Genomic DNA, 23,079 nt, shown 5'->3' on the forward strand with positions numbered 1-23,079 from the left:
TATAGAAATCGGTTCAAATTTGGCTATAGCTCCTATATATATTCTCGGCCGATTTTAGGTATTTGCTGCCCGAAATGCGCTATACATGTAAGATTTCAATAAAATTTGGAATGTTTGCCGGGATTTGGCCTAGAAATAAGTGTGCCAAATTATATCTAAATTAGTTCAGATTTGGATATAGCTCTCATATATATTTTAGGCAGATTTGAGGTATTTGATGCACGAAACACGCTATATTTGTCCAAATTTCAATGAAATTTGGAATGTGTGATGGTGGTTAGTCTAGAAATAACTGTGGCAAATCATATAGAAAGCGGTTCAGATTTGGATATAGCTCCCATATATATTTTCGACCGATTTGAGGTATTTGATGCACGAAACACGCTATATATGTCCAATTTTGATGAAATTTGGACTATGTGATGGAATTTGGTCTACAAATAAATGTGAAAAATTAATATCAAAATCTGTTCTGATTTGGATTTAGCTCCCATATATATTTTACATATTCACAGTGGTGTAGGGTATTATATAGTCGGTCCCGCCCGACTTTGATCCTTTCCTTACTGGTTTTCATTTTACGCTACGGGTACGTCGATAAATCTCTCTACCCTTTCGTTACTACAAAATATTAAAAATAAACAGCGAAAATTAATAATTTGTTGTAATTATTCGTTTTTCTTTATTATAAGATTATTCATTCATAAAATATACATTTGGTTCTTATTTTAGTTTTGTTCTTCTTCGCAATTATCTTTTATTATTTGAAAAAAAAAATACCTGCCAAATATTTTTAACTGACATAAGTCCATTCAGATTTAAACGGTGGACTTCTATTGACTGAAGACCTGTCAGTGGTCTTCTATAGATACAAGTTATTTCTGCGATAGCCTTCTATTTATCGGAGACATCTTTCATTGGTCTTTTTATTAAAAGAAAGCCTTTCAGAGAATTTCTGTTGATAAAGAACCATTCTAGTGGTCTCCCACTGATGGAAGACATTTCTTCTATTATTATGTAAACTTTCTGTTGTCTCAAACTAATAGACGGCCTTTCAGTGGTTGTATATTGGGGGTTATTCTGAACGAAAGTTCCCCGTGAGTTTTGTCTTTCCGTCGTTTCAACTTAAAGGAGAGAGTGTGAAAACTCACATGGTACTTACGTTCAGAATAAACACCATTGTTAGAAGAACTTCCAGTGGTTTTTTATTAATAGAATACCTTTCAGTAGTCCTCTATCGATAGATGATCCTTTAATGGTTCACTATTCATAGAAAAGAGAAGACCTTTTTATGATCTTCTATTGACAGATTACCTTTAGTGGCCTTCTATAGATAGAAAATCCTTCAACGGCCTCTTATTGATATATAAAAGGCGTTCTGTTAATATAAGACCATTCAGTGGTCTTGTTTAGATAGAAATCCATTGTTCAATACTTTTCTATTGATGAAACATCTTTCAAAGTTCTTCATTTATTCAAAAACATTTGAGAGGTTACCATCGATGATGGAATATGTGTGTATATTTTTAGGGGATACTTTCTATTTATTTCGAGTAATAATATAATAATAATAATATGTTTAAATTATTACTTTTAAGTTTGCTAATATTATTTGTCCGTTTTGCTTAATTTCTTAATGAAATTCCAAAGAAATGAAGAGCTAAAGAAATAATTTAAATAAGGTACATCATTGAGGGAAATCTGTAGTTTTCTTTGAAGTTTCGTAGACCATTTTTACGAAATATGAAAAAAATACAGATTTCCAATAAATAAAATAATTCTAAGAAAGAGGAAAATACAACAATACAAAAAATAGATCACATAATTAAGTAAAACGTAAATTTTTAGGAATAGAGAGACACATTGGAAAGGGGAATACTTTAAGGATATTCTTTACACTAGATTTTCCAAATTTTTGATAATTAAACTTCATTGCCGCATACCAGACATTGAATATCATTGATGAAAAATGATATCGAACCGTTCTCTTTTCTTAGAGAGAGAAAGAGAGTCCATTTTGTTCAAGCATATGGTAATTTATATAACTATAGGTAAATCTAGTGCTAGAGTGTGATACAATTTTTAAATTTGTAAAAATATATAAGGAGTACAGATTAAAATATTCGAGTATAATTTTGAGGGGAAAATAAAGTAATGAGATAATAGATGTCTAATCAAGAGATTCAGAGTAGAGATCCGAAGGGGAAAAATATTCATAAATAATAATATAAAATATAACATTAATATAAATAATCGCTATCAAAAGTATGTATAAACAAATTTGTATCAAATGTGGAATGTTTTCTCATAATCAATCACTTAAAAAATATTATACAAAAAATAATACTTATAACTAATAAAAAAATTAACTATAAAATTTTTGTACACAGACCCAAGGAGAGTGTGGGGGTATCTTTGAGTCTATTGAATGTGTATGTTTGATCGTTCGGAAAAGTGCTTCTTGCTATTCTTTTTCCCCTTCTTTATAAAGAAGAAAAAAGTTTGTGCTATCTTCATGTTGTGGTCACAGATCAGTTCCCACTGGTTCAACATCAATTGATTATGAAGATGATGTTGCTGATGCCGATATTGTGGAAGTTGTTGCATTTGTTGCTGTCGCATTAGATGTTGTTGTTGCTGAGTTTGTTAGACTTGATAGGCTCACATTTAATATGGAACCAACATTTGCGGTTGTACTACTGCTGCCATTGCCACTACCCAGTAGATTAAGTAGTTTTTGTCTTACTTTCTTATCACTTACACATACACACTGTATGAGATTCATTAGCTGTTTTGTAGAATATTGAGCAGGTTCTAGGGTTTTCTGTTCCAAAATCCATTCTTCAAATTGTTCATTGGCAAAATAATAGGCTTTTATATAAATATCAACATATTGACGATGTTCGGGGAATTTTTGATTTGAAATCAATTCTAATATGGACATAAAATTGGTGAAATCCAATTGCATGAGGGCTCGACCACCAGCCGAACATTTCTTTACATTTGAGAAACTAAAAAAAAAAATATTAACAAATTCCAACATAAAAAACTATTATAAACTTACCCCTCAACCAACAGATGTGTGGCCACATGGGCCACTGAATTCCACACTTGTTCCATTGGTATGGTTATGTCCTTGGCGATTTCTTCCAAACGCATTGCAAAGTTTTGTATATTCTGCAACAAACAAACAGCGAATTAAAATTATGCCAAATATTATCAGCCTTAATCTGAAAGAAAATTCCCCGTGTGTTTGTCTTTTCGCCCTATCAACTTAAAGGAGAAAGTGAAAAAACTTACGGGGAATTTGCTTTCAAAATAACCCCCATCAGCAGCCTTGTTCTGAACGCAAATTACCCCTGAGTTTTTTCACACTCTCTCTCCTTTAAGTTGAAACAGCCGAAAGACAAAACTCACGAGGACTTTAGGTTCAAATTAAGGCATATATTTTCTTAATGACTTACCCTATTCATAATATCAATATAACCATTGTGTTGAAAACTAACATGGTTTACATCCCATTTCACCTTGGCCATCATCGCTAATATTGCTGGCAAATCAAATACCCGCGTGGTAACACATGTATACACCGGTTTAGCTAAATCATTCATAAATTGTATATACTCAAAATATGAACTAAGCATAGGTCTATCCGCCAGGGGCAGTAAATGATTTAAATAACTTTGTAAAATTTGAAATTGTTGTGTCATACAATGACCACTTTCCATGGCTACAATACGTTGCGAGAGTCCATATAAGGTATCAGGATTTGCCAACTCGTTATTGATCTGAAAAGAGAACAAGAAAACATTTAGTGGATCAGCACATGACGAAGAATAGCTTTGTTGCGGTCGTGAATAATTTAGTATTTCCTTGATTGTGCAATACTTACCAATGAAGAAAAATTCAAAGGCCATATCTTAATATTTGGCACAACTTTTTGACTAACATATTCCAGCTTTTGTTCCAATTTCGTGGGATACAAAGTTTCCATTTGTACGGGCTGAAAAAAAATCAATTAGCATAAGCAAACATCTTTGGTAAAAAAAATCCATCTTACAGAATCTTTTGCAAAAATCTCGTGAACAGCATAGGCATAGAAATCAATTAGTTCCAACATGCTCGAAACAATTTTCGGTGAAATGCAGTGTAATAGTTTGCACATTTGTAAATATCTTCCAATACAACGAAACACATTCAGCGTTGTATTATTTACCGTCAATTGCTGGCCATTAGCAGAAGCACTTGCAGAATCATCATAATCTTTACTTTGTAAACTCTTGTGCTCATCATCGCTATCCTCTTCACTGAAATAGCAAGATGCCTCATCAACAATACCCGATAAAATATCTTCTTCCAGCATGGCAACATCTAGGCCACCATCGAATGGGGAACTTTTCTCACTGAAACGTAAGAAATAACCATAGGAACCATAAATGGAACTGCCACCGTCTTGTGAATGCACCGATACCAATTCATCACAATTATTATTGCTAGTGGGTGAATTATTGACAGATAATGTGTTGTTATTGGTTACCATTAATGCGGCTGGTGGTGATTTGTGGCGACGCAATGAATGACGTATGGAACGAAATTCCTGTAAAATGGAAATTAGTTTTAACATTATAACAATATGGTAGAACTAAAGTATTTACGGGTAACTGCAGTATATTAGCAAATGAATCCACCACTGTCCATGATTCATTATCCAAAAATAGGCAAATTTCTTCCAAACAGCAGACATGATAACGTTGAAAGAATTCTTCACTTTGCAGCTGCATTGTTTCAATCAATTTCTCCGAGTTTTCACCACAAAATTCTTGACCCACTTTCTTAAGTCTCTGTATTATGCTCAACACTTGTATAAATTGATCATATTTTAGCGTTCGCAATTTGGAACTTTGTAAAAATATGGAAATTTTTGTGAGTATATCATTCCATATACGTGATTGTCCTTTCTTCAGTTTTTCTTGTATATAATTATCAGGTGAATCGGGCATATCCAGAGGATACAATTTATAGTTTTGATGCCATATAACAATTTGATAATAGGATGATAATATTGTCCACACGGTTTTACACAAACTTATCAAACATGGTATGTATTTGTCAGCTTCAACTTGTTCGCATAACTGTTCGTAGAGCAGTTTAAAATTGTCATCAATGTTTGGATCATTATAGCCGCGAAGAACAGAGTTAACAGAGGAATGTATAGCCGATATGAAATTAATGTGTAGCTGTAAATAGAGTGGTAGAGGGAAGTTGTTGTTATATATGGTTTTTAAAAGAAGTATTAGGAGGACTTGTATTGGACTTTTCCCTTATAATAAAACATACCTGGTCCATTGCAATTAGGGATTTATTTAGCAGCTTATATGCCTCCTGAAGTTTAGAATATTTACGCATATCAAAGTTTAGTATCATCTGGAAGAAGAGCAAATAAACTATTGACATTGGATGTGAGTTAAAGACTACAACTTACCTCGTTCAATACTGTATCCAATTGAAATTCAGTTAACAGTAGGGTTTCCTGCAGTTTTTTATTCAACGATTGAACGCAATTATATTGCATAAATTCATCAGCGGAATCTTTACAACTAAGCAACAACGAAATTGCACCAGAATAATTACAATCGGATAGAAGTTTTTGAACTTCAACATCAGTTGATTTCTGAAAATATTGAAAATAAATTAACTACATTAGTTCCCTGTGGAGAAGATAGTGGTCATAAACAAGGAATCAAATCGTGTCAAAACTCGTATCACGTACTTTCCAATACAATATATCTTTTCTATTTAGTAACAAATGACACAAATCCATCAAATAGGTTAACGAATAAAATATTTCATTTTCGCTAGCGAATCCCCTAACCTTATCTAGCAGAGAATTGCATAAATTCTCTAACCTTACATATTTCTCGTAAACGATTCATTCATATACATTCACACTTACCAATTTCTTAATGGCCTGTAGGGTATTTAACAGCTCTTTAAGTATCTCACGTTTACGATAGGAAGCCAAAATTTCCAGACTTGTGGTTGTTAAATTTTGTTTGGCATAATTTAAGTACGATCGGGCCTTGCGACATGTCCACAATGACTCTTCCAAATCCTTTTGTATTTCATTAATTGCGGTAAATTCTACATTGCAGGCACTTCGCTGTTCCAATATGTTTTGTAATACTTGTTTGGATAAGACTTTGTGCTGTGTACGAAGCTGAACCATTGTTGATTCGATTAAATCATAATCAACGCCATTGGATAAGACTTTCTGAAAAAGAAAAAAAAAAACGCATAACAATAACGTTTAATGCAATCAACACACACACATCAACAATAGACCCCAATTTCGTATAAACATTGCACTGTTTTAAACAAAACCAGTTTCTTCATTGTCATTTGTTTATAAATCGTTTTTGTTTAGTGCGTACAACTTTCACCTCCCAGAACCCCCCAACCACTTTCATGATGTTGATGTCTTAAAAACACCCACCTGCAATTCATACATTTCTGCATTACTGTCTGGTTGGAAGTAGATGTCTGTTATACTCTCCAAAATTTCTTGGTCAGATTTTTGAATACTACTTGCTTCAGCTGAATCACATTCATCACCATCTTGTTTGCTAGTCTTTTTTGATGAAGAAGATGCATCTGTTTTGTTATTTTCAGTAACATTTTGAATGAAGTAATCAGAAAAGCCCATAGCTGGAATCATCTGCCTATTCGCCTGGAGAAAATGAAAAGAAAAACAGCGTAATATGAATGTTCTTGATAGCAATTATATTGTACTTACTTGTTTGTGCAATAAGTCCATAAACTTTCCTTTAATTCCATCCATTTTTGTCCAATTTTTATTTTTCGTTCATCTGTCTGCTAAGTGTAAAAAATAATGTACTTTTTATTTCTTTCCATCTATTTTTCGATCTAGCGAGCCATTTGGTCGTTCATTTTTCGATCTGCAGATCTCTGCACAGACATCAAACAAAGATGTCAATATTAATGTCGTATGAGATGTCAAATTTTCTACCTGCGAATGTTGTACGCATATGCTCTGTTCCTTTACGTGCCTGAGGTTACCATTTCTTACCATTCTTAACATGTAAAGTGTTCCCTTACTTTTAATAACATACAATTTATATGATAGCAGTTTACCACTTTTACCATTTTCTGCCACTGATACCATTTTTAAAAGTAAAGGAACATACCAATAGTGTGACCACTATGACAATTTTCATCTATCAAAATGATTTGGCAACTCATATGTAAATTTTTCATTTAGGGAGCGCTCTATTTGATACGGCGTTCTCGTATGTAAACATAAATTTATCAGCTGTTTTCTGGCATTCTCAAAAAAAAAAATTGAAAAACAAAATCTTTTAAAAAAGAAAATGGAAAGTTATGTATATTTAAGTATTTAGAAAAGTAAATAAAGGGTGTTTATAATGTTATTTTCAGATCGATTGGTCGAAAGGAGCAGTGTTGGAAATTATTGCTTTGTGGCAAAACATGAATGCCTCTATAACCCCAAAAACCTATTCTACCACAACAAACATGCTAGATATTAATTTTCCTTCAACCAAAATTAAAAATTTGCGCAAATTTGGAACTCAACAATAAATGTAAACAATGACAAAAACAGCTGTTTTTATATTTATAGGTTATGTCATACGAAAATAACACTTGTAGGTATGAACGCACAAATTGAAAGTTGTATGGATGACGTCAATTTTGACAAACATAGAGAATGTCGAATGGGTGAAAGAAATGACAGCTCATATGACATTGATAGATGGTGTAAACAGCCCTTAAGATAGGAAAAGTCAATTGTGAAAAATTAACTGTAGGTGGAGTTAACCTCTGTTGCTACGACATCATAGCAACATTCTGTTAAACGAAAACTGTTATTCATTGGAATATTGACAAGAAAAACATTAAAACTCAAGTTTGACGGCATTCGCTTTTGATTTTTTCATTGAATGAAAAATAAAAAAAGAAAAGAAATAAATTTCAGCCACAAAACACGACGTTAAGCCCTCGGCACATACGGTCCGTTTAGTGACACGTTGAGACACGCGTTGTCCCAAAACAGTTAAATTATGTTTAACTTTAATGCGTCAGCCATATTGTTGTTTTTCAAAAAATTTGGCTTCACTTACATTTTTTTCATGTGGTTGTTGTAACGCAACGCTCAACGCACCGTATGTGCCGAGCGCTTTAATGTTTTCTGCCGCGAGAAATGGGAATCAAAAACGATTGGCATTGCTGTTATCAATTCCAGTGAGTTGTGTAGCCATCTGTAACCAAAATGTGGAACTATAAGCATATGTTTTTGGAAAATGCATTTGTTCGGGTCTTTATTGCTATACGTCTTTGCATCAAACAAAGATGTCAATATTATAAGATAGGAAAAGTCAATTGTGAAAAATTAACTGTAGAGGGGGTTAACCTCTGTTGCTACGACATCATAGCAACATTCTGTTAAACGAAAACTGTTACTCATTGGAATATTGACAAGAAAAACATTAAAACTCAAGTTTGACGGCATTCGCTTTTGATTTTTTCATTGAATGAACAATAAAAAAAGAAAAGAAATAAATTTCAGCCACAAAACACGACGTTAATGTTTTCTGCCGCGAGAAATGGGAATCAAAAACGATTGGCATTGCTGTTATCAATTCCAGTGAGTTGTGTAGCCATCTGTAACCAAAATGTGTAACTATTAGCATATGTTTTTGGAAAATGCATTTGTTCGGGTCTTTATTGATATACGTCTTTGCATCAAACCAAAGATGTCAATATTATAAGATAGGAAAAGTCAATTGTGAAAAATTAACTGTAGAGGGAGTTAACCTCTGTTGCTACGATATCGTAGCAACATTCTGTTAAACGAAAACTGTTATTCATTGGAATATTGACAAGAAAAACATTAAAACTCAAATTTTACGGCATTGACTTTTGTTTTTTATTAAATAAAAAATAAAAAATAGTGAAGAAATAAATTTCAGCCACAAAACAGAACGTTAATGTTTTCTGCCGCGAGAAGTGGGAATCAAAAACGATTGGCATTGCTGTTATCAATTCCAGTAAGTTGTTTTGCCATCTGTAACCAAAATATGGAACTATTGTCATATGTTTTTGGAAAATGCATTTGTTCGAGTCTTTATTACTTTTTGTCTGTTCCTTTACTTTTGAAGTGGTAAAACCGGCAAAACTAGCAAAAGTTGTAATCTGCTTCCATATGAATTGTATGGAGTCTGAAGTAAAGGAACGCTTTTCGAGTTAAAAGTTCTAAAACTTGAAGATTCTTGCATGTAAAGGAACAGAGCTTTTACGTCTTTGCATCAAACAAAGACGTTTACCCTGCGTTTACACATGACAGGACAGTTGAGTTCATGTATTGATTGTCAAAAACCTAAAACTTGCCTGTGTGACGTAGGCGTCCAGACAACTGCAAATACAGTTGTAAAATTATGAATGAAAATCAACGCTTCCCTTTCGTTCTCCGTTCACATATTTTGTTTTTGTAAATATTCTTTTGTTTTCAACACATTTGAATTATCATCTCACTTCTTTTTCACTAAAATGTCAAAAATTTGTTAACCCGACTGTCTGTGAAAAAATGATGGACAGCTGGAAGACAGCCGGCAAATGTATGTATGTGTTAGTTATTCAGAGTTGTATTTGAAGACAAACTGTCTGGTGTAAACGCCTAGTTAGCAATAAAGACCCGAACAAATGCATTTTCCAAAAACATATGCTAATAGTTCCACATTTTGGTTACAGATGGCTACACAACTCAATGGAATTGATAACAGCAATGCCAATCGTTTTTGATTCCCATTTCTCGCGGCAGAAAACATTAACGTCGTGTTTTGTGGCTGAAATTTATTTCTTCACTATTTCTTATTTTTTATTTAATAAAAAATCAAAAGCGAATGCCGTCAAACTTGAGTTTTAATGTTTTTCTTGTCAATATACCAATGAATAACAGTTTTCGTTTAACAGAATGTTACTATGATATCGTAGCAACAGAGGTTAACTCCACCTGCAGTTAATTTTTAACAATTGACTTTTCCTATCTTATAATATTGACATCTTTGCATCAATCAAACAAGAAATAGTGAAGAAATAAATTTTATTGCTAAACGTCTTTGCATCAAACAAAGACGTTTAGCAATAAAGACCCGAAATAGTGAAGAAATAAATTTCAGCCACAAAACACGACGTTATGGCCCCGGCACATACGGTACGTTGTGCGTCGCGTTACAACAACCACATGAAAACTTCAAGAACAAACTTGGCATCACTTACATTTTTTTCATGTGGTTGTTGTTTTTAACGCGTGACGCAACGCACAACGTACCGTATGTGCCGGGGCCTTTAATGTTTTCTGCCGCGAGAAATGGGAATCAAAAACGATTGGCATTGCTGTTATCAATTCCAGTGACTTGTGTAGCCATCTGTAACCAAAATGTGGAACTATTAGCATATGTTTTTGGAAAATGCATTTGTTCGAGTCTTTATTGCTAAACGTCTTTGCATCAAACAAATATGTCAATATTATATTTGCTCTGTTCCAGAACCTGCAAGAAGCTACTAATTTTTACTACGATAACAATTTTCCCTTTATGTCATGGTAGAATAAGAAAAGGTAGCAGCAATACACAGCTGACTGAACTGGGTTGTAACGTTAGTGTCAAATTTCATATGACATTTTATACATTTATTTCTATGTCGATGTACATTAGGGACATATATTTTTTGAGAAAAAAAAAATACATCATTCGGAAAAAACCATTTCCCAGAAAGACTTCTTCATATCAATGATATGTAACCTCCTCCAAGTTCGAACGATAAGCCGCGCAGTAAATCCCCGCTTGTACAGGCGATACAACGTTTGTTAATATGTGAGGTATTTTGTTGAAATTAAAAAAAAATAAAGCCCTAATAAACATGTGCTTCTTTGATTTCTAAAACAAAACATTGAAACAGCTTCTCCTTTTTCTATGAATTTCCAGCGACCCCAAACTTTTCTGCAAGAATTCTACTTTCTGCGAGAATTTATGCATTTAGTGGAATGATGTGGAAACATAAAAATTGAAAATGTAACGAATTTGCATTTATGTTTTCCAAAATATTCAACCAAATGTGGAAAATTATTAGTTTTTTAAATTCCAATAATTTATAGATATTTCCTTGTTTTGTTTACAAATACAACTGGCAGTAACGTTACAAACAAAAAGAAAGAAGAAAGCAATAAAATCATTTGTTTTATTTGCTAAAATACGAAGAGGTCAATAAGCTGAACAAAATTAATAAATAACAAAAATATTTGGCCAAAAACAAAACAACAAAAAACAAATTCCTTTGTGGTTGTTGTTCGAGTTGTATTTGTTGTAGTATTAACTTTACCTTATATTTGTTCTACCATGCCTTTATGTCATCGAAGAAAATAGTAAAAATTAGTAGATTCTTGCAGTTCTGGAACAGACCAATTATTATAATATTATAAAATAGGAAAGGTCAATTGTGAAAAATTAACTGTAGAGGGAGTTAACCCCTGTTGCTACGACATCATAACAACATTCTGTTAAACGGAAACTGTTACTCATTGGAATATTGACAAGAAAAACATTAAAACTCAAATTTTACGGCGTTGACTTTTGTTTTTTATTAAATAAAAAATAGTGAAGAAACAAATTTTAGCCACAAAACACAACGTTTATAGCTGTGTTCCAGAACTAAAAAGTTTTTAAAATTTTTACGACTTTTACACATTTTACTCGAAAAAGCGTTCCCGTACACAAAAAAGTTGTAAAATGTTCACTTCTCTTTAAACAAAATTGGCGCTGAATGACGCTCTCTTTAAAAACTTTTTACACGACAAATTTGGGCGAGTAAAAAAATAGTAACATGGTTGCCGGCGTCTGATTGGCTGATACGCCGACTTTGACATTTCTTCCAGTTTTTTTGACGTATTTTCCATTTTTCCGTTCCAGAACTATTTCAAAAAACTTGTGTGTGACAACAAATTTTTTGCAGTTCTCTCTTTTACGAGTTTTACCATTAAAAAGTACGGGAACGAAGCTTATGTTTTCTGTGCGGATAAATGGGAATCAAAAGCGATTGACATTGCTGTTATCAATTCCAGTGAGTTGTGTAGCCATCCAAAGACATAAGCTCTGTTCCTTTACGTTCAAGAATCTTCAAGTTTTACCATTTTTTACTCGAAAAGCGTTCCTTTACTTCAGACAATACAATTCATATGGGAGCAGTTTACAACTTTTGCTACTTTTGCCAGTTTTACCATTTTCAAAAGTAAAGGAACAGACCAATAAATACAACAAGGTAAGACATTTTTTCTATCATTCTTCAGTGAATGGCTTTTGAATTTAACATAATGTTATATTACGATATGGTGATGTAACATTTTTTTCTTTTATACATTTTTACGTATTTAACCGAATTTACCGATCCAATTGACATAGAATTATTCTTGAATAGATCCATGAATTCATAAATTTCGTTTCTGATACCATTAGTCCCAATTTACATTGGGCGAGTTTACTTGCGGCAATTGTCATTTTGTAGGAGAGAGAGAGGTGAGGCATATGGTAACCCTTTGCCTCTCAGCACCCTCTCTCACCTACAAACTGACAATTGCCGCAAGTAAACTCGCCTAATGTAAATTGGGACTTACATGGAATGTTCCTCCTTGGTTGCGATTTTGAATTTACTGCAAACTGTTAAGGGTAATGTTTCTATACATGTTTCTATTTCGTAGGAAAGCAAAAAGTTGGACTCAGGATTGTATTCCATAGCAGTTTCCAGTTCATTGAATATGAACTTGGCGGTTACAACGCCTGAAATGGTTAACTACTTAACAGAATGTTGTTATGATATCGTAACAACAGAGCTTAACTCCATCTATTGACAAATGTCAACAATTGAGTTTTCCAATCTTTATGTATTTAAGTCTTATAGCACGGTTACACTACAGCTTTTTGGCGGGTTAACACACTTCACGAGGATTTATTTGCTTAATCTGCTCAAATCTGACCAGATTTGCCATACAAAAATTAAATCCTCTCATGGCTGGGTTTATTTTAAATCCGGCACAAATCAACCAAAAATACAGTGTTGTATTCGGTATTTGTGCAAAAAAATCCAACTCTACTCAAAAAGTACCAAAAGTTGCAACTGTTTTTGCAACAGAGTTTGTCGTGTTTTACACGTTTACGATTGGTCGCATGCGATTTTATGGAGTTAATAAAGCCCTGTTCCTTTACGTTCAATAATCTTCAAGTTTTTCCACTTTTTACTCGAAAAGCGTTCCTTTACTTCAGACACCATACAATTCATATGAGAGCAGTTTACAACTTTTCCTACTTTTGCCGGTTTTACCACTTTCTAAAGTAAAGGAACAGGCCGTAAATCTAAGGTTATTTGGAAATCATAAAATTATTTTTTTTTTATTTCATTAGACACTTTTTTAACAAAAAGTACGATTGATACCATGATACAAAAATTTATCCCTGTGTGTAAAATATACCAATATGAGCAAAGAGGGGACGATATCTCATACGAGAAATTGTAAAAGTGTAACACACGACTTTATTAGTTATTTTGTATGTATACGTAAACAAACATCAGCTGACAGTTTGCTAAGTGTAACCAGCAAAGATTAACCCACTGGATCTATTAAACCCAGTGGGTTAACCTTCAATAGTGTAACCGGGGTATTATGCCAGACTATGAAAATTTTCATTAGCATGAAAATGAGTTTATAGGTAAGAGGTGTGAAGGGGGTGAAACTCTGTACATAAGGTTCTGTAATCTGAAATTATTCTTTGTGTTTAAATTCGTAACTCCCAAACCAATGAAAATATCAAAATTTTCATACGATTTCATATATGTGCCTAGACGTCAATCATGGTATAAGTAAAGAGGTAGATTTAAATGAAAAAATCTATAGAACCCTTGTTTTTCTTGAATTCCTAAAACTTCAAAATAAAAGCAACAAGTGGGTTTGTTTACAATGCATTTTTTGAGCATTTTATAAAAAACGCGAAAAATGAATGAAGAGTTAAGTTTTCTCTACATAATCGAGTTCTGAATATGATAAACTGATTGTTTCCATGCAACTCTCACCAATTTCTTCCATACAAATGGCCTAAAAACAATTTTAAAAATCATTGAATTCGATTGTTTTTAAAATTGTTTGGCATATTATTCAAACACCACACAGTTTGTTTATATTGTTTTGAAGTTTTAGGCATACTCGAATGAAAAAATTTAAATTGGCATAAAGCTTTGGCTAACCTTTCTTATTAAACCATGACGTCAATGACAATTTGGAAGAAAATGGCAAAACGTTTTCAATGACAATTTTCATAGTCTGGCATAAGACTAAATCTTTGCATCAAACAAAGATGTAAATATAGCCCTATTCCAGAACTAAAAAGTTTTTACAATTTTTTCCACTTTTACACATTTTGCGTTCCCGTACGCAAAATTTATATGAAAATCGTTTACGACTTTTACAACTTTTACCACTTTATAAAGTAAGGGAAGAGGCTAATTGTTTTATTCCAGCATATCAAATTGGGCCATGTTTCTGACATAACAAAAATAAAAGAATAAAGAAGAAAAGGGCAATCTAGTTCAAAATTGGCTCGGCCTTCTATATTCTATTTGTTGTAGTACTTACTTTACCGGATTTGTTCTTCCATGACGTCTTTCAGTGAGTACACACGCTGCGACTTTTGATGCCTGCATCACCATTTTCGTACTTGTAGGGTTGCATTTTTTCGTAATATTGTAAGAAGCTTAATTTTTGTGACAAACATGTACAATTTTACATACATGTTATGATTTTTGAATGCATGTAGATATAAATGTAGATAAAAATATAAATCAAAATTATTGAAACAGGTACAATATTTGTTAATATTTCTCGACAAATGTAAATAACAACCATGTTTTTTGAAAAAACGTTGTTAGGTAAAAATGAATTTTCCAACTTTTGGGTTATTCCATTCTACGAGATACAGGTAATAATTATTGAAATATTTTTACGAAATGTTGGGCAACAAATTGTACGGCATCAATATTAAATAATGGGTTCAAAAAATTAATTTTTTTTTTTGCAATTCGCATTTTGATGTTTTAGAAACACATTTGGAACACAAGCAATTCAGTTTCAACTATGAAGGCTATAAACTACTAACAACATACTTATCAAATAAAAGAGGAAGTTTATACCCCGTTTATATATAACCGGATTTAACAAACCGACTGGCTTTTAAATGTCAATTCCATTGCTTATATTTCAAACAAATCCTGATAAAGAAGGTTAACCCTGCAAAAAGCTCTAATATAAACAGCATATTAGTCCTTTTATTTTTATTACATTATTTTAAATCCATGATGTACATTAAATAACTGTAACATACTAAATGGTATTAATGAACTAAATTATGAGTCATGAAATTTTACATTTCATACATTTCGTACATTTTCATTCCCTCCATCACTACTATTTTTTGCAACACCGCTAAAAAATGGTGATGAATGCATCAAAAGTCGCAGCGTGTGTACACAGTTTGTTTGATGTGTGTGCAGAGATCTGTAGATCGAAAAATGAACGACCAAATGATCGCTAGATCGAAAAATAAATGGAAAGAAATAAAAAATACATTAGCTTTGTTCCAGAACTAAAAAGTTTTTACAAGCTTTACCACTTTTAAGCATTTTACCAGAAAAAGCGTTCCCGTACACAAAAAAATTTAAAATGTTCACTTCTCTTTAAACAAAAATGGCGCTCTCTTTAAAAACTTTTTACACGACAAATTTGGGCGAGTAAAAAATAGTAACATGGTTATATGCGTCTGATTGGCTGATACGCCGATTTTTACATTTGTTCCAGTTTTTTGAGGTATTTTCTATTTTTCCGTTCCCGAACTATTTCAAAAAACTTGTGTGTGAGAACAAATTTTGCTATTAAAAAGTACGGGAACGAAGCTATTATTTTGGAAAGTATTGCTCTGTTCCAGAACCTGCAAGAAGCTACTATTTTTTACTACGATAACAATTTTTCCTTTATGTTATCGAAGAAAATAGTAAAAATTAGTAGCTTCTTGCAGTTCTGGAACAGACAATATAATAGACATCTACTTCCAAATAGACAGTAATGCAGAATGTATGAATTACAGGTGTGTGTTTTTAAAACCAACATTGTCCCGGTACACACTAGCGTGAATTTCATTAAAAAATTTCATGAAATTAGGTGTTCTTAAATCGAATTCCCCACTACAGCAATTTTATGATTTTACTCTACTATGGACGTCGATCTAGAGACGCATAATTTCATGTTAAAATTTCAGTGAAATTACTCTAGTGTGGCCCGGGACATTGCTATTTGACCGAAAAAAACAACATTTTAAACATTTTTTTTATATCAATTAAAAAATTTAAATGGATATTTAATACTTACTGACATTTGTACATACATACATATGAAGGTATGCACACATACGGTCCGTTTTGTGACGCGTTGCTCGTTGAGAACTACAACCACATGAAAAATGTGTAAAGGCCCCCACTCATTAGTCAGTCTGACTGCCAGCATTTATGGTAGTATGTGTAAATTTTTGAAATTTTGAGAATGTATGTGTGAGTTTTCCAAGACTGATGAAAATCAAAATTGTTTTGATTTCAAAATGAACCCCCATCAGTCTGGGTGAATTGTGTTTATTTTCAAATTGTCAATAAATAATTTTGAAAAACAGAAAATAATGTTGGTGTTGAAACACAAAAAAAGTAGAATTCATTCTTTTTTGGAGTAGAAATTCAAGATTTTTAGACCTGACTGATGGTTTGTGCCAAGGTAAATTTATAGAAGGTATGTGCATGAGTTACAACAACTAACAAATTTACAAAAACAACATTGTTGGTATCATGGCAGAACTACCAGGTAGTGGTATCACACCAGCTGATCGAATATGAAAAGTCAAATCCCTTTATAAAAAAATTATTTTTGTTGTAATTTCCCCAACAACATAAAGAAAGTTTTGACATTACATATTCAAAATTTTACGATGCCACTACCTGGGTAATTGTGCCATGGTTGGTATTGAAAATTAATTGTCAAAGAAAATATTGAATAATAGGGTCGTTCCAAAAATGTTCTCAGGAAAAACATAAATACATTTTGAAAATCCTCCAAAATAGAACAAATTTGAATGACAATGTAAATATAAAACATTCCGAACTGTCGTAGGTCATTTTTACTACATGTTTAGGAAGAAAGGCAGTATTTTATGGTAGCAAATTTCGAAGTTTCAAATTTCATGAGTAGACCCTATTACATTTTGAAAACTAAATTTACAAAAAAAGTAAGAATACAGCTGATTGTCACTTCTAACTTCTATAAATGTACCTTGGTTTGTGCTACACACTTGTCAGTCACACATACAGAAAGGGTTCATCGGACTGACGGCACAGACTGATAAATGAGTGGGGGCCTTAAGTGATGCCAAGTTTGTTCTTTAAGTTTTCATGTGGTTGTTGTAACGCAACGCTCAACGCTCCGAATGTGCAGCGGCCTTCATATCGATTGCGTATACGTCAAAACAAATGAAAATCTCGTCGATTAGTTAAGTTATCGACTTTAGAAAATCAATATCGTTTCGATCTATAGATCCATCTGCACCCCAGTAACATTTCGATCTATAGATCCTTTTGGAGGAAACAAAAATGAACAGATGAGAACTCATTCGTGAGAACCGTACATAGGGAATCGCGCTAAATGTTGTGTGTACGAGAAATAAAATAAAGTCGTTAAAAAAGAAGTGTTTTGGTCAATTGTGAATAAAACAAAGAAACTTCATGTTTTTTTATAAAAAAATTGGCATTTATTTATTATAATGAGAATAAAGTAAACAAAAGATAACAAGTCGAAAAAATAATGCAATATAAAAGTGAAATCAACAAAAAAATATTACAATAAAATTGTGTAGTGATATTTTCTAAAACAGCAAACGTTATCAAGTCATCGAAGTTAAAAAGGTTAGTTAAAATAACAATTAATGGTGAGAATTTTACTTCAAGAGAAACATATAAAGAAGTGATTGATTTTAGAAAGTTCTTATTTATTTATTTTACTTTTCGGAAAAGTGGAAGGAAAAAGTCAAAATAGGAGGTATTTCTTGTTTGGTGCAAACTGATTTCTGTATATGCAGTTTTTCGTTGTTGCATTTGTAATTGCTGTAGTTCGGTACATTTCGTTCCCTCATTCCGCTTTCAAAATAAAAAGAAAACTTGCTCTCCAACAAAGCTAACAACAACGCTACTTTTTACATAGCATTCCCATTCCCAACTCACCACAAAGAAGAAGAAAATTACAAGTCAACAAGAATACGAAAAAAACTTATTTTTCTTTCATTGTGTATCTCAAATTCGTCGTCGTTTAAATGATTGGTGGTTATATACCTCAAAGTAAATATTTAATTGTATACGCACAACACCTCCAATTATATGGCGTCGAGTGTGTGTAGTCTTTTTGACATTTTGCTTTCGTTTCTTATATTTTTGTTTGGATTTCATTTTGCGCTCACTTTCGGTGGTTTTGTATTGTTATTTTTTGCCACATTTTCAATTCCTGTTATGAGAACTTGCATCTCCCGCTATTCTCGTTCTCTTCTCTCTCTTCGTTGTTTCTCTTGTTATATATAAAAAATCATATGGTAGCAGGGAGAGATTTGTTATTACAAATACATAACCGAAACAACGTATTCGGTCTCTTTCGCGGTTTCTTTTCTATTTTTATGAACAAGGGCTGCCATTTGTTTTATATTAAGAAAAACTTGGAGGGATAGTATAAAAATTAGTTTTTTTTAACCCAGACAAAGCCACTGGTCGTTTAAACGCCACAAAAAAAGGTTGCAAAAATTGACGTAAAACTCTGGCTTTTTCGAATATTTTTGTGTTTTTTTTTTTTTTGCATTTTGTTATAGTATTGTCTGTTATCTGTCATTTCACGCTTATAACGCTTCATTTCACCTACCTATTTCCACGCAATTGGCCTAAAACTCAAGCTATTCAAAAAATCGACTTTTTGTGTAATTTTCGACTTTTGATGAAAAATTTAAATATGCGATAAAAATTTAATTATAAATGTTAGAATCATATAAAGTCAGGGATTTGTTAGGAATATAGTAAGAGTATTTTATCAACCAAAAAACCAAGGGATTGGCATGTAAGAATACACCAATATCACCCCCCAAAGTTTTTGGCACTTTTAAAAGAAGGCCCGATTGCAGCAAAACTATACGTTTTAGAGAAAAAAGTTATTTTTTAAAAAAATGCTTAAAAAGTCTCAAGAATATAATTTTCATAAAAAATTTTAAGTTTTCTCCCAAAAAAAAAATCTCATAGAATTCGGATAAAAGGCTGGGATAGGTACGCAGGATTGCCAAACTATCAGCTGACGTGCCCGATGCCCCTAACTTACCCTGGTAAGAGATCTCGGATCAAGTTGAGTTTAAGCGTTGAGCTCGCGATTCCTGCTGTGAAAAATAATGACAGTTTTTCGATTTAGTGAAAATAAAATATTTTTTTTGTGACTACTTCCTGTATGTAAAAGTTTAAAATGAATTAATTTCTTTTCATTAAATGTTAAATCTAACGATATTTGTTACGTTTTTTTGCAAATAAAGAAGGAAATTCGTATAGAAAAACTACATAGGTTGGAATTTTCAAAACAATGGAGGAGGATGCAGTTTAGTGGACTCCAAAAAAGAAACTCGTGGCAGAAACCTAAATGTTACTCCCGTAATAAGAAGACGTGTTATTCGATGAGTAAAAAAGATCCTTTTACATCTTTACAAACAAAAAATGACTTAGATATTAATTTTGACACATCAACAAATCGAAAAAAACTCTTTGGTGACCACATTAGAGCTCAAAGTGTCTGAAAGTTGGCATTTTAATCGTACACCACGTAGTGGTGTAGGGTATAAAGATATGCAAAAAATAATACAGATTACTAGAAATCACATCGGTTGGACTAAGAAAAATGTTGTAAAATTCTTTGGTCTGATTAAACGAAAATAATTTTTTTGTTCCGATAGAGGAGTTTAAAAATCAATAATACTTTTTCTTTTAGAAAGGATCTATAAAAGTACATTTTCATTCAGAAAGGGTCTATAAAAGTACATTTTCATTCAGAAAGGGTCTATAAAAGCACATTTTCTTTTACAAAGGGTTTACAGAAGCACCCTTTCTTCCATAAAGGGTCTATGGATGCACCCTTTCTTATATAAAGTGTGTATAGAAGCGTCCTTTTTTCAGAATGTGTCTATAAAAGCACCCTTTCTTTAGAATGGATCTATAGAAGCACCATTTCTTTCAGAATGGGTCTGTAGAAGAACCGTTTGTTTCAAAGTCGTTAGAAGGAATCACGAGGCATCTATGTTTCAAAGAATACTCTCCAAGAGTCTAAAATCCATTAGGTGGAATAAGCAACCAGATTGTACATGGACAGACTCTGTTCTTGAGATTCTAAGCTTTCTAGCAGGAACACATTTTCCTGACTGGGAGGACGTTTGTACATTCGTGACAACTTCCAAATCCAAGCAGATGTGGATATGGATCTCATTGAAATGGTGGTGAGCAGAAACAAGATAAAATGGACTGTCAATACTGTTACGAATGTAACTGATAGGTTTAAGTTAGTTTAGTTTAATTTCCGTTAATTTAAAAATTTGAATTGTAACGTAAAGTTTTTATTACGCAGTTACTTTATTTAAGCAACAACAACTACCATGTAGAACTCTCTTCATCATTCTAGTCGTTACATTACCTTTTGTTATTGTTCTTTTGTTTGCTTTGCCATAGTCATGTAATTATTGTTTAGTTTGTCACCTCTTTATTTCTTTGCACTTGTTTGTTGTTGTTACGTCATTACTGTGCTTGTCGTCCAATTGTATTTCCCCATGTATGTATGTGAGTATGGTTGTTCGCTTAGTGCGAATGTGTGTCTGTGTGTTCGCTGCACAGATTCGAGGTGTTGCCATATGCTCTAGATATTTCTCGAACAGGGAGACTTTGGGATATAAATTACCGGGGAAATGGCAATGGAGGAGTAGTTGTGTTTTGAGCGTTGAACTGAACAGATCGATAAAAGAATAGCTGCGTGCTAACTAGAGACAAGCTGCGTGCTTAGTAATTAAAGTCGGTTACGAAGAAGTGTAATAAAGTAAATAAAGCATTGTAGAAACGTAATCTAAAACGAACCCTGTTTTATTTGGTACAAATCGTATCGGGGAATAAAACAACGTCTACACGGACATTAGTTAAATCTAATTCCGTAACAATTGGTGTCAGCAGTGAGATTACGATCATCCTACAATGAAGTTTAAGGATCTACGAGTGGAAGACTTGAAGAAGGAGCTAAGTAAGTTGGAGTTGTGTTCTACTGGCAACAAGGCCGAACTATAAAAACGCTTGTTGGAAGAGTTCGAGCGCCGTGGAATGAACATCGATGAATATGAGTTCGACGGTAAGGAGGAAGTCGAGTTATCGGCAAAGGGCGAATCCAGCGTTCAGGAAGTTTCGTCGGTAGCTGCCAGGGGTGACGATTTGAAATCAATGCTGGCTATGATGATGCTGGAAATGAATAAGAAAAATGAAGAAACTTCCAGACTTATGGCGGAAATGAAATCTGACAACTGTAAGATGTTAGAAGAGATGTCTAGAAAGAATGAAGAAACTTCTAGACTTATGATGGAAATGAAAGCAGAAAATTGCAGAATGGTTGAAGAAAATTCCAGTAAAATGATGGAGAAATTAGATGCTAAAATGGAAGAAAATTCCAGACTTATGATGGAAATGAAAGCAGAAAATTGTCGAATGAACGAAGAAAATTCCAGAAAGAGGGAAGAATATTCCAGGAAATTGGAGGAAAAGTTAGAAGAGAACTCTAGAAATATTAACGAGAAACTCGAGAACATCACGATGGTGATTGAAAAGAGAGTAGAAAACGTGGAGGTACAAATGAAAGAGTTGGATAAAAAGATTTTGTCTGTTGACGAGAAAGTTCTGGCCCATGATGAGAAATTTGTGAACCTTGAGAAGAAAATGTCGGAACTGGAAATCAAAGGCGGCCCAGTGAGAGCTATCCATAACACGTTAAAAATTAAGCCTCCAGTGTTCGACGGCTCTACCTCTTTCAATGTGTTCAAATTACAGTTCGAGACAGTGGCTGCTAGAGATTCTTGGAACGACAACGACAAGGCGGTATCACTCCTGATGGCATTGAAAGGTGATGCTGCTGACGTATTACAGAGTATTCCCGCCGCTTCTAGGAACAACTATGGAGATATAATGGCTGCTCTTGAACGCAAGTACGGTAGTGAACACAAGCAAGAGATTTACCGAATGGAACTGAGGGGAAGAGTCCAGAAGCCAAATGAGACTTTACAAGACTTTGCGGCTGATATAGAGCGGTTGGCGCAGTTGGCATATCCAGGAGAGACACATCCATTGGTGGACCGCATAAAGATTGAGACATTTGCAAGTGGTATTCGCGATCCAGAGATAAAATTTGCGACGTATGCGGCACCGATAGGAACGTTTGCAGAAACCGTGTCATTTGCCCTGGCCCAAGAAACCGCGAGGATGCTGGTGAAACCTAAAGCTTACAACGTGAGGAGGCTGGAAGTTGAGGACAACAATTCCCAGACCGTTGTCGATCCGCTAAAGGATGCACTAATGCGTGTGAAACGAGGGACTGAAAAAACGAGAAAGACTTGCTACAACTGTCGTAAAGCTGGACACATTGCACGAGAATGCATATTACAACGACCAAGGCCCAGATCCACCTCACCGCCTTCAAAAAGCGACGACCAACCGGTGGCCAAGAATCTGGAAAGAGAGACATCAGGTGAATCAAATGAAGTGAATTCCGTCAATCACGAGGCGCCGCTGGCAGGGGATGAAAACGATGGTCCCACTATCTCTATAGCCATAGTCCAGCAGGAGAATCACAACTTAACGGTTAAAGGCTTTATCAATGGT

General features: G+C 33.5%; 2 protein-coding genes across 3 annotated transcripts in view; one reads left to right on the forward strand and one right to left on the reverse strand.

The window, feature by feature from the left end:
- Positions 1-658: 658 nt before the first annotated feature.
- The window catches only part of Vps50 (vacuolar protein sorting 50), a 45,548-nt gene continuing 23,127 nt past the window's right edge, over positions 659-23,079 (reverse strand). Inside the window, exons 1-12 of one of the 2 annotated variants that reach the window (XR_012411329.1) lie at positions 6,794-7,062; positions 6,494-6,727; positions 5,954-6,271; positions 5,483-5,671; positions 5,338-5,424; positions 4,656-5,237; positions 4,061-4,597; positions 3,893-4,003; positions 3,465-3,788; positions 3,065-3,177; positions 1,163-3,011; positions 659-1,124 (exon numbers count right to left, since the gene is read on the reverse strand). Coding sequence is in view for 1 of the 2 variants with exons in the window: in XM_073973252.1 (XP_073829353.1) it covers positions 2,561-3,011; positions 3,065-3,177; positions 3,465-3,788; positions 3,893-4,003; positions 4,061-4,597; positions 4,656-5,237; positions 5,338-5,424; positions 5,483-5,671; positions 5,954-6,271; positions 6,494-6,727; positions 6,794-6,838 (2,991 nt within the window). In the remaining variant the exon portion in view is untranslated. Of the gene's footprint in view, positions 3,012-3,064; positions 3,178-3,464; positions 3,789-3,892; positions 4,004-4,060; positions 4,598-4,655; positions 5,238-5,337; positions 5,425-5,482; positions 5,672-5,953; positions 6,272-6,493; positions 6,728-6,793; positions 7,063-23,079 lie in introns of those variants that run through there. The other variant, XM_073973252.1, reaches the window with a different exon arrangement.
- LOC141397197 (uncharacterized) overlaps positions 17,735-23,079 on the forward strand; it is a 36,625-nt gene continuing 31,280 nt past the window's right edge. Inside the window, exon 1 of the mRNA XM_073973255.1 lies at positions 17,735-18,069. The gene's annotated coding sequence lies outside the window, so the exon portion shown is untranslated. The remainder of the gene's footprint in view (positions 18,070-23,079) is intronic.

This window comes from Musca autumnalis, unplaced genomic scaffold, assembly GCF_047663935.1.
Source record: "Musca autumnalis isolate F117 unplaced genomic scaffold, ASM4766393v1 scaffold_3, whole genome shotgun sequence".
Taxonomy (NCBI): domain Eukaryota; kingdom Metazoa; phylum Arthropoda; class Insecta; order Diptera; family Muscidae; genus Musca; species Musca autumnalis.